Here is a 13,418-nt window from a genome sequence, read left to right as displayed (position 1 = left end):
GTCAAGGAAGTTAATCCCTCAATAGAAATGTTATTGTGAATACAAAGTGGATTTTAAGCACCAGGAAAATACCTAAAATAATAGTAAAGGCAGCTAATAGAAGTGAGAATAGAGATATCTGGATTGCATTTACGTCCTTATTGAGGATATCTGTATAATAATATTACATATATGCAATTTTTTTTCAAATTACAACTCTCAAGTGACAATAATAGAAAAAGTTCATGAACATTTCACTCCTTTAATACAGATATACAATAACAATGTAAATATTTAAAACTGACAACACCAAGAAAAGAAGGCATAGTAGTATATATATCCTGAGTATTCACTTCTGGAAAAATATATTTAAATTAATGTTATTGTTAGAAATGCAATTATCAGCAGCCTACAGCACGTTTATATTTCTTCCTCTCTTTGTCTATCTATGTATACATGGAGAAAGAGAGAGACTGTAACTGTCTTAGGCTAGAGATTCCCTCTTAGCACAAAGTTCATTTTTTGTGAATGAGCTGCTCAAATCCCAACTACTGACTTAATATATACATTGCATTGGAGAGGGAAATGGCAACCCACTCCAGTGTTCTTGCCTGGAGAATCCCGGGGACAGAGGAGCCTGGTGGGCTTCCATCTATGGGGTCACACAGAGTCAGACACGACTGAAGTGACTTAGCAGCAGCAGCAGCAGCAGCAGCATTGCAAAATTGAGCCATGAGAAACAATGGTTTGTATCTTTCCAGCTTCCCAGGAGAATGGAGAAAGGTTTCAACTTTCTATACAGTGTTAACCTCACTGACACAGGAACTATGTAGGTTTAATCAAGTGGCATATCCTGATTTCCCAGGTGGTTGTGCCATTTAAAGCACCTTAAACAGACTTAAGAATGACGTCCTTTCAAAATACATAAATTTAACCAGTGTCTTTGTCTGCTTTTCCTCTTGTAGTCTTGCTTCTGAATCTAATACCAAGAAGATAGCATTTCCTCCAGGATGGTTTGTTTAAAGAAGCTTTATTTCCAGAGGACTTTTAGAGAAAATACTAAAACCAGTGGGAAAAGGGTAAACGTAGATTATAGAAACCATGGAGAGCACTCAAAAAGGTGGTTAGTTTATCTTTCTATAAATGTTCAGGTCCATTCCTATTTTGGTTACAGTTGTATCTTGGAGTCCTAATGGCTGCAAAAATCACTCAAGCCTCCTTCATGTGGTTTTCAGAATTACAAGAGATCTTTAAAAGGAATTATTGTCCATCAGTCACAGCTGACTATTCTTTACTCAAGATAGAGCCTAGAAATTCCTTCAGACTGTTTGTGTATCACTGCACAGGTATGGTGCTGAATGAAAAATTAAAAAAAAAAACCAACATAAGTAGCTAAGAAAATTTTGGTAAAGATACTGATGCTATTTTTTTATTCTTATCAAGGAAGAAATGCTACAATCTCAATAAGTCACTATTTTCTATTTTCTAAAGCGATATTTAAGACAGAAATGAAAAAAATGCACCTGCATGTTAAAGTCCCAAAATGATAAATGCTATGTATCCTATTTAAATAGTTACATAATTGAGGTACATAAATGAGGTCACTTGAAAAGTAAAAATAATTTTAATAAAATTCATTCCAAATGTCCAAAATGTATTTTTAATAATAGGTCAATTAAAAACAATACTAAAGGAATGAGATGGGTTACGAGAAAAATTATGAAATATATTCCATTATTTAAATATACTGTAGTGTCTGGTTAAGAGCTAAAGGAAAAAATACATTTTTCCTTAAACTAAAATACAGGAAAATTGCTTTGTTCTCCTTTAATTAAGTGTTAAAACAAAAAAAATTTACAATGCCTGAACTGATTTGATGCAGAATGTAGAGGAAAAACAAAGTATGTGCATTTTATCAGGTTATATCAGTTATCTGACTTAAGATTTGTATGACTAATACTGCCACACCAATAAACTTTCAAAAGTTTATATCTCTCAATTAATACATAATTACCTATCTCTACCATAATGTATGAGGCATAATTTACAAGTTTTCAGAATCCTTATTACAAAGTGTTACGAAAAAATCAGGTGCCCTTAATACCCTGTATCAGACTTCACAGACACCATATGTTTTAGCTCCTTTTAATTTACTTCTCTCAAGACCATAAGCATATTCAGCAAGCCTGGAAAATACAATAAAGTTGCTTGAGAGGAAACTGCTGAGGTCATGATTAAGGTTATTCCTTGGAACTGTGGGGATCCTGACTTTACTGCAACTGCTGATCTAATTGTGTCTGGGCTAGCACCAGAATCCCTCAGTGTTTGGAACTGATTGAGGACTAGGAGTGGGAGAGGAGGGAAGGCGATGAGAGTTTAGGGGAGGGGAGATGAGGCAAGGCCAGAGAAATGAAAGATAAGGGAAATGGACTGAGATGAATTTTAGAAACCACAGACAAAAAAGAATATCTACTATCTTAGCAACTGAATGAGCTAATTTAATCATTGGATCAGATACGGTCAGTACTTGGCTCAGTGCTTTTTTAAAATTCCAGATAATCTGTCAGTTAAGTATGGTTATTATCTTCAATTTTCAAATGTTACTGAATTCAGAACAGTGCCACACTACAGTGATCGTGATCATTAGTGAGGACCAAAACATATTTCGTTAACAATGTTTTCACTTAGAAATTGTCTAAGCAACTCTATTACATACACTAATAATAGTTAATATTCATATCATGCATTACAGTCTAGGTAATAATTTCATTTGTGATTGAGTCTTCAGTTCAGTTCAGTTCAGTCGCTCAGTCGTGTCCGACTCTTTGTGACCCCATGAATCACAGCACGCCAGGCCTCCCTGTCCATCAATAACTCCCAGAGTTCACTCAAACTCATGTCCATCCAGTCGGTGATGCCATCCAGCCATCTCATTCTCTGTCTTCCCCGTCTCCTCCCACCCCCAATCCCTCCTAGCATCAGACTCTTTTCCAGTGAGTCAACTCGTCGCATGAGGTGGCCAAAGTATTGGAGTTTCAGCTTTAGCATCAGTTCTTCCAGTGAACACCCAGGATTGATCTCCTTTAGAATGGACTGGTTGGATCTCCTTGCAGTCCAAGGGACTCTCAAGAGTCTTCAGCACCACAGTTCAAAAGCATCAATTCTTCAGCAATCAGCTTTCTTCACAGTCCAACTCTCACATCCATACATGACGACTGGAAAAACCATAGCCTTGACTAGACGGACCTTGGTTGGCAAAGTAATGTCTCTGCTTTTTAATATGCAATCTAGGTTGGTCATAACTTTCCTTCCAAGGAGTAAGTGTCTTAAAACTTTCACTGTTCGCTGATGACATGATCCTCTACACAGAAAACCCTAGAGACTCTACCAGAAAACTACTAGAGCTAATCAATGAATACAGTAAAGTTGCAGGATATAAAATCAACACACAGAAATCCCTTGCATTCCTATACACTAATAATGAGAAAATAGAAAGAGAAATTAAGGAAACTATTCCATTCACTGTTTCAACAAAAAGAATTAAATACTTAGGAATATATCTACCTAAGGAAACAAAAGGCTTGTACATAGAAAACTATAAAACACTACTGAAAGCAATCAAAGAGGACACTAATAGATGGAGAAATATACCATGCTCATGGATTGGAAGAATAAATATTGTAAAAATAATTAAAATCAAAATCTTCTGCACAGCAAAGGAAACTCTAAGCAAGGTGAAAAGACAGCCTTCAGAATGGGAGAAAATAATAGCAAATGAAGCAACTGATAAAGGATTAATCTCCAAATTATACAAGCAGCTCCTGCAGCTTAATTCCAGAAAACTAAGTGACCCAATCAAAACATGGGCCAAAGAACTAAACAGACATTTCTCCAAAGAAGACATAAAGATGGCTAACAAACACATGAAAAAATGCTCAACATCCCTCATCATCAGAGAAATGCAAATCAAAACCACAATGAGATACCATTTCACACCAGTCAGAATGGCTGCTATCCAAAAGTCTACATGCAATAAATGCTGGAGAGGGTGTGAAGAGAAGGGAACCCTCTTACACTGTTGGTGGGAATGCAAACTAGTACAGCCACTATGGAGAACAGTGTGGAGATCCCTCAGAAAACTGGAAATAGAACTGCCATATGATCCAGCGATCGCACTCCTGGGCATACACACCGAGGAAACCAGAATTGAAAGAGACACATGTACTCCAATGTTCATTGCAGCACTGTTTATAATAGCCAGGACATGGAAGCAACCTAGATGTCCATCTGCAGACGAATGGATAAGAAAGCTTTGGTACATATACACAATGGAGTATTTCTCAGCCATAAAAAAGAATGCATTTGAATCAGTTTTAATGAGGTGGATGAAATTGGAGCCAATTATACAGAGTGAAGTAAGCCAGAAAGAAGAACATCAATACTGTATATTAACACATATATATGGAATTTAGAAAAATGGTAACCTGAACCCTGTATAAGAGACTGCAAAAGAGACATAGGCATTTAGAACAGTCTTTGGGACTCTGTGGGAGAGGGTGAAGGTGGAATGATTGGGGAGAATGGAATTGTAGCATGTATATTATCATAAGTGACCACTCCAGGTTCGACGCATAAATTTTCCTCTGTTCAAAAAAAAAAAAAAAAAAGAGTACTGGAGTGGCTTGCCATTGTATAATCTTATTCAAAAACACTATCCTCCATTACAGTTGTGTATGTGTGTGTATGTTTGTAGATGCATAGATAAAAGTCTGTAAAATACGCTCCACATTTGCTAACTGCTGTTATCAGCAAGGAGGGAGGCATGGTGTGTATATTTGGGGAAGGGATTGGGATATTTGAGGGGAGCTTTTGTTATCATACTGTACACATGTTGTATTTATTGGCATTTAAAAAATAAAACATTTTTCTGTATTGCTTTTGTAATTAAAAACTCATTAAAACTAGATCTCAATGTTCAAAAAAAAAAAAAAACATTACTGAAAGCAATCAAAGAGGACACTAATAGATGGAGAAATATACCATGCTCATGGATTGGAAGAATAAATATTGTAAAAATGAGTATACTACCCAAAGTAATTTATACATTCAATGCAATCCCTATCAAGCTACCAAAGATATTTTTCACAGAACTAGAACAAATAATCTCATAATTTGTATGGAAATACAAAAAACCTCGAATAGCCAAAGCAATCTTGAGGAAGAAAAATGGAACTAGGGGAATTAACCTGCCGGACTTCAGGCTCTACTACAAAGCCACAGTCATCAAGACAGTATGGTACTGGCATAAAGACAGAAATATAGATCAATGGAACAAAATAGAAAGCCCAGAGATAAATCCACGCACCTATGGACACCTCATCTTTGACAAAGGAGGCAAGAATATAAAATGGAGAAAAGACAGTCTCTTTAACAAGTGGTGCTGGGAAAACTGGTCAGCCACTTGTAAAAGAATGAAACTAGAACATTTCCTAACACCATACACAAAAATAAACTCAAAATGGATTAGAGAGCTAAATGTAAGACCAGAAACTATAAAACTCCTAGAGGAGAACGTAGGCAAAACACTCTCCAACATAAATCACAGCAGCATCCTCCAAGACCCACCTCCCAGAATATTGGAAATAAAAGCAAAAATAAACAAATGGGACCTAATTAAAATCAAAAGCTTCTGCACAGCAAAGGAAACGATAAGCAAGGTGAAAAGACAGCCTTCAGAATGGGAGAAAATAATAGCAAATGAAGCAACTGATAAAGGATTAATCTCCAAAATATACAAGCAGCTCCTGCAGCTTAATTCCAGAAAAATAAATGACCCAATCAAAAAATGGGCCAAAGAACTAAACAGACATTTCTCCAAAGAAGACATAAAGTTGGCTAACAAACACATGAAAAAATGCTCAACATCCCTCATAATCAGAGAGATGCAAATCAAAACCACAATGAGATACCATTTCACACCAGTCAGAATGGCTGCTATCCAAAAGTCTACATGCAATAAATGCTGGAGAGGATGTGGAGAGAAAGGAAACCCCTTACACTGTTGGTGGGAATGCAAACTAGTACAGCCACTATGGAGAACAGTGTGGAGATTCCTCAAAAAACTGGAAATAGAACTGCCATATGATCCAGCAATCGCACTCCTGGGCATACACACCGAGGAAACCAGAATTGAAAGAGACACATGTACTCCAATGTTCATTGCAGCACTGTTTATAATAGCCAGGACATGGAAGCAACCTAGATGTCCATCTGCAGACGAATGGATAAGAAAGCTTTGGTACATATACACAATGGAGTATTATTCAGCCATTAAAAAGAATACATTTGAATCAATTCTAATGAGGTGGGTGAAACTGGAGCCTATTATACAGAGTGAAGTAAGCCAGAAAGAAAAACACCAATATAGCATACTAACTCATATATATGGAATTTAGAAAGATGCAAATGATAACCCTGTATACGAGACAGCAAAAGAGACACAGATGTATAGATCAGTCTTTGGGACTCTGTGGGAGAGGGAGAGGGTGAGGGTGGGATGATTTGGGAGAATGGCATTGAAACACGTATGTTGTCATATGTGAAATGAATCACTAGTTCAGGGTCAATGCATGTTATAGGATGCTCGGGGCTGGCATGCGGGGATGACCCAGAGGGAGGATAAAGGGAGGAGGGAGGTGGGAGTGGGGTTCAGGAGGGGGAACTTATGTAAACCCGGGGCGAATTCATGTCAATGTATGGCAAAACCAACCAATATAATATTGTAAAATAATTTGCCGCCAATAAAAAATAAATTAATTACAAAAATAAATAAATAAATAAAAATTTAAAAATGCTTTAAAAAAATAATAATAATTTCCTGGCTGCAATCAGCATCTGTAGTGATTTTGGAGCACAAAAAAATAAAGTCTGACACTGTTTCCAATGTTTCCCCTTACAAAAGTGTTATGAGTGGGTTATTATTATGTCCACACCAAGATCCCCTAGAGGAGAAAATGGCAACCCACTCCAGTATTCTTTGCCGGAAAAATCCTATGGACAGAGTAGCTGGGAAGGCTGCAGTCCGTGGGGTCACAAAATTGGACATGACTGAGTGACTGAGCACACACACAAAGAAAGACCAGAATATGTAAGATATTTCTTTCAATCTCTATTGTTCATTATCTGTGTGTTAACGCACAAATTCAAATCCATACATTCCACACAACACCAAAAACATCAGCAGAGACACAAAATTTTTTATCTCAGCTTTGAGTAGTGCACTCAAAATGTTTCAAAATTTTTGAATGAGAACATTTGGATGAATACTCTGAATCATTATATTTCCTGATTAAGAAAATGGTGGTAATGATAGCCATTTGGTAAATTTATTATTAAAAAACTACACATAAAATACTATTTAAATTATCATAGTACTTGGCATAGGAGGGATTTGCAATAATTTTAAGTGTCTATGTCTTTGCTTGTTATATTTTAATAGAGCGAGAAAAAAATGTGTTTTTAAAAGTGACAACTGTATACAGGTAAAACCTCCATTTCTCTCCATTCTTAGTTATTATCATATTGCAATCTTTCAAATTTGTTAGTGATAAATATAGCATTTCAATATTAATAAATATTTACTTATTCAGTCATATATTTTGCCCACACTTATTCAGTATTATAAATAATTTTCACAAAAACCATTAAACTCATAATTGCAAAATATGTACTGTCCCATTTAATGGAAAAGATACTATAAAGCCACTCTACCAGTTAATGTACTTGCTCAAGTAAAATTAATGAGTCAGTGGGAATCAACATAAAATTCTTGGCTTTTTTAAACTCATTTAATTTTTCAATTTACTCCTTTTCAATCACCATAACCTATGTATTAATTTAGGATAGTATAAAGTTTGATACAACAGATTTTTTTGTCTACTTTCACATAATCAGAAAAATGTTTATGTTTATAAAGGTGTAATGTGAGTTACAATCTCTATATTTAAAATGGAATTTTTTTTGGAGGGGAGTAAAGTTTGGCCACCTCATGCGAAGAGTTGACTCACTGGAAAAGACTCTGATGCTGGGAGGGATTGGGGGCAGGAGGAGAAGGGGTCGACAGAGAATGAGATGGCTGGATGGCATCACCGACTCGATGGACATGAGTTTGAGTGAACTCCAGGAGCTGGTGATGGACAGGGAGGCCTGGTGTGCTGTGATTCATGGGGTCAAAAAGATTCGGACATGACTGAGTGACTGAAATGAAGTGAACTGAACTGAACTGAACTGAAAGTAGAAAAGGATAGCTTCATTGCTTTGCCAGGTAAAGAAGGACACAGTGAGCTCCTGTCTCAAAAAACAATGTGTCCCTAAACTTAAATTTTTAAGGATAAATTTCCCATGTTTGCTCATATGTCTTAATCATGGGTGGAAGATACCTGTGCTCTGTGTGCTTTCATCTGCTTTCACTGGTAGCCAACACTGCTGCCATCCTTTTCCATGAACTCAGGTTTCACTTCAAATCATTCTAAATACATACATCGTAGGCAGCTGCTGCCAATCAGATTGTCCCTTGAAAACATCTATCTACCTATCTATCTATACACATACATACATACAAGTTGCTTTATGACTTAATGCACTTAGGATAAATTTCTTCTAAATGCTTATCCAGACACAAAACATTTAAGCTTATTTCCTTTTGTTTTGGATCCAAAAATATCTGATAAAACGTAAAAATTCATATTTAAAATTCTGAATTCATTTTAATGCATTGATTTAAATGATTATAACTGCCTTTCATGATCTGTGCAGATACATGGCTATGCTTCAAACCTGTGGCTCACTGACAAAGTTTACCTCAGGAAAAATGGCCTCTACCTATAAAGAGTGGTAAAATCATTGTAGGGATTGCTTACCGTTCATTCATCTTTTGTCCAGAGTACCAAAGACAAAGTCTATTACATAGTCATTTCTCAATTCATATTTACTTAAGGAATGAGTACATGAAATGTAGGAAGTAAGGAGGAAAGGAAACACAAAAGTTCTAAGGGAGAGAGAAGAGAAACATAAGGAAGAAAGGAAAGCAGAGGAGAGGAAAGAAAGAAAAGAAATAAAATGAAATGGAAAGAAGGTGTAATTTAATCATGGTGACTAAGATGAAAAATTTCAATTCATTCAAAAGGAATTAAGAATTAACATATGAAAACCAATCTGTACAAATAAGTTGGTTCATTGGGTATAAGTATATATACTAAAAAATGTATTTTATTAATTTTGCATATATAAATCATCAAAAGGAACACATTGTTGCTTTCTTTAGATATATTGTCAATTTTACCCACTTGCTTTGTAATAAACTTTCAATGTTTTACATAAATATGTCAAAATATTCAAAATTATGTATCATTAATTTGTTTTGAAAGAGTGATTAAGTCCACAAAGCATGATGTTTCATATAACAATGAACAAAAATGATGTTAGAATAATAAATTCCTTTTGGAATTACTAAAATAACTTACTAGATTGATACTTACCAGAATATCTTTTCCAGCCCACTTGCATTCATCTCTTCTGGTGTAAGATACTGGCCACACAATCTAAGGGCAGAGAAGAAACATTATTTTCTGCAAAATAAGTTTTCCAAGAGATCCAACATTACAGTCTGTTAGATCAAGTAGGGCAACTGAGACAAAGAAAGTTCCAGAAAGCATTATGTGGTGAGAAACTTTGAGTATAGACTTTAAAATGGCATCAGATAATTAGCATGAACTTAAATCATATACATCTACCTGTTAGGTTTTGCTATAAATGAAATTTGACCAACATAGAAATTTATGTAGTAAACAGATCTAAACAGCGTGTGATGGAAAGAACTGTTAGGCAGTTTGGTAGTGGAAGATCTTGAGACCACATGAAAACCTAGTGAAGAAAGACAGAAATAGGCATAGAATGCAGCCTGCATTCTTTTCAATGAATCGGTTTTTATCATAAAATAGTGATTTTGATTTTGAAATTTAAACATCAGGTGCTCTGAATCCATTTCTGTAAGTCAGATCTCAGCATGACATTCTTGAATGATGAAATGACAGGGTTAGAGAAATCCACTTTAGAAAGGAATCTTTATTATTTTTTTGAAAGGAAAATAGGTGAAGAGTAGCGTTGCATACGTTCAGGAGATAAAGGAGGAAATGAGGAAACATATACTCTAAAAAAAAAAAAAAAATCACCCGCCTCACTGTGGGTAAAACTCAGACTAACCAGGTAATAACTTTGCATTTTCATCCTTAGCAGTTAGTCGCCATCTTTCCAAAGTTTCCTGTACAATTTGAATACAGCGACACTGATAGGTAAATCAATTCATGACTCTTGGCTTAAAGGATTGTAGATGCATTTCCCTCAATAATATTAATTCAAATATCCTCATCTAAAGTTTACCATAAACTTTTTCAGTTCCCCTGAGCAATTTCAATGACTCCTATCTTTTTGGGCACAGCGATTTTAATTTTTTTTTAACTCCTCTTTCTTGTCTGGTAACAACAGTTAATTTCAGGGGGAAAAATGTCATATGTAAAAGAAAAAAACAGAGATGATGGTAGTTAGTCATTCATGTCTGCTGGAAAGCTTTTAGTCTCAAAATGAATGATTATCATTCGTTTGGGAACCTCTGCTGCTGCTAACGGAGAAGGCAATGGCAAGCCACTCCAGTACTGTTGCCTAGAAAATCCCATGGATGGAGGAGCCTGGTAGGCTGCAGTCCGTGGGGTCGCTAAGAGTTGGACACGACTGAGCGACTTCACTTTCACTTTTCACTTTCATGCATTGGAGAAGGAAATGGCAACCCACTCCAGTGTTCTTGCCTGGAGAGTCCCAGGGACGGGGGAGCCCCAGTCGTGTCCGACTCTGTGCGACCCCATAGACGGCAGCCCACCAGGCTCCCCCGTCCCTGGGACTCTCCAGGCAAGAACACTGCAGTGGGTTGCCATTTCCTTCTCCAATGCATGAAAGTGAAAAGTGAAAGTGAAGTCGCTCAGTCGTGTCCAACTCTTAGCGACCCCACGGACTGCAGCCTACCAGGCTCCTCCTCTAGATAATTCAATATAAATGGTGATAAAATTGAGCAAAGGCTGTGATAATCTAGGAATAAAGGCAAAATGCAATGCATTTATAAATAATAATTTAGGACTTATTGAAATAAATTATGATAACATGGCAAGTGAATTTCAGGTCTATGTCACAATGAAAAATTCTAAAGATTTTTTTATATGTATTTATTTTTTACCATTTAAAGCACTTAATTTATGCAATGCTTTCATTTTCATATATTTTTTTCACATATGTCTGTATGTAAAGTACTATAATATAACTTGTGCCATAAGTTTTATTTTTCACAAAGGAGTTTCATAAATTTTTTACAAAGGAAGAATATAGTTACCATGATTTTAATTAACAAGCCTTACATTCTTACAATTAACATTACCCTGATTCCTGAATAAGGGCTGGCACCTCCAATCCACAGGCTCCACAGCCCTGTCTTCTCACTGAATATGGAAAAGCCAAATGAGCTATTCTTCCTTAGAAGTTAACAATGGAGGAAAATCAAATATAAATTATTTCTGAAACACAGAGATAATAAATAGCAGAGCTAAGATTTGACTTTCATATTCAGCATTTCAGACAGATTGTGCAAAAATCATGTATTATTAAAATAGATACCTTTTTTATTTCAAAAAGGCAGGTATTTTCTTACAGTTTCCTAGTTTTTCATAGATGGCGTTGACACAACATAGGACTCATTTTCAGATTTCTCTTTCGTCATTATTAACAAGAAAGTAATTTTGCTAACATTCATGCTAAATTTTTTTTATAATTTAGAGGGGTGTATTCAGTTCAGTTCAGTTCAGTCACTAAAACGTGTCCAACTCTTTGCAACCCCATGGACTGCAGCACGCCAAGCTTCTCTGCACATCACCAACTCCTGGAGCTTGCTCAAACTCATGTCCATTGAGTCAGTGATGCCATCCAACCATCGCATCCTCTGTCATCCCATTCTCCTCTTGCCTTCAATCTTTCCCAGCATCAGGGTCTTTTCCAATGAGTCAGTTCTTCACATCAGGTGGCCAACTGAAAGAATTTCCCCTAAAGTCAGGAACAAGACAAGGGTGCCCACCTTCACCACTACTATTCAACATAGTTCTGGAAGTTTTGGCCACAGCAATCAGAGCAGAAAAAGACATTAAAGGAATACAAATTGGAAAAGAAGAAGTAAAACTTTCACTGTTCACTGATGACATGATCGTCTACACAGAAAACCCTAAAGACTCTACCAGAAAACTACTAGAGCTAATCAATGAATACAGTAAAGTTGCAGGATATAAAATCAACACACAGAAATCCCCTGCATTCCTATACACTAATAATGAGAAAATAGAAAGAGAAATTAAGGAAACTATTCCATTCACTGTTGCAACGAAAAGAATTAAATACTTAGGAATATATCTACCTAAAGAAACAAAAGACCTGTGCATAGAGAACTATAAAACACTGGTGAAGGAAATTAGAGAGGACACTAATAGATGGAGAAATATACCATGTTCGTGGATTGGAAGAATAAATATTGTAAAAATGAGTATACTACCCAAAGTAATTTATACATTCAATGCAATCCCTATCAAGCTACCAACGATATTTTTCACAGAACTAGAACAAATAATCTCACAATTTGTATGGAAATACAAAAAACCTCGAATAGCCAAAGCAATCTTGAGGAAGAAGAATGGAACTAGGGGAATCAACTTGCCGGACTTCAGGCTCTATTACAAAGCCACAGTCATCAAGACAGTATGGTACTGGCATAAAGACAGAAATATAGATCAATGGAACAAAACAGAAAGCCCAGAGATAAATCCACACACTTATGGACACCTTATCTTTGACAAAGGAGGCAAGAATATAAAATGGAGAAAAGACAGTATCTTTAACAAGTGGTGCTGGGAAAACTGGTCAGCCACTTGTAAAATAATGAAACTAGAACACTTCCTAACACCATACACCAAAATAAACTCAAAATGGATTAGAGAGCTAAATGTAAGACCAGAGACTATAAAACTCCTAGAGGAGAACATAGGCAAAACACTCTCCGACATAAATCACAGCAGCATCCTCCAAGACCCACCTCCCAGAATATTGGAAATAAAAGCAAAAATAAACAAATGGGACCCAATTAAAATTAAAAGCTTCTGCACAGCAAAGGAAACTATAAGCAAGGTGAAAGGACAGCCTTCAGAATTGGAGAAATAATAGCAAATGAAACAACTGACAAAGAATTAATCTCTAAAATATACAAGCAGCTCCTTCAGCTCAATTCCAGAAAAATAAACGACCCAATCAAAAAATGGGCCAAAGAACTAAACAGACATTTCTCCAAAGAAGACATACAG

The 13,418-nt window shown here is 36.0% G+C and overlaps 1 protein-coding gene across 2 annotated transcripts in view; it reads right to left on the bottom strand.

The window, feature by feature from the left end:
- Nucleotides 1–13,418, bottom strand: part of SEMA3A (semaphorin 3A) — a 267,472-nt gene that overhangs the window by 174,750 nt on the left and 79,304 nt on the right. For both annotated transcript variants that reach the window (XM_088833878.1, XM_055420630.2), the window contains exon 3: nt 9,516–9,578. In XM_088833878.1, the coding sequence (XP_088690004.1) occupies nt 9,516–9,578 (63 nt within the window). The remainder of the gene's footprint in view (nt 1–9,515; nt 9,579–13,418) is intronic.

Source organism: Moschus berezovskii, chromosome 3 (assembly GCF_049115385.1).
Source record: "Moschus berezovskii isolate FMDL1 chromosome 3, NW_MosBer_1.0, whole genome shotgun sequence".
Classification (NCBI taxonomy): domain Eukaryota; kingdom Metazoa; phylum Chordata; class Mammalia; order Artiodactyla; family Moschidae; genus Moschus; species Moschus berezovskii.
This window is presented reverse-complemented; position numbering and strand designations above follow the sequence as displayed.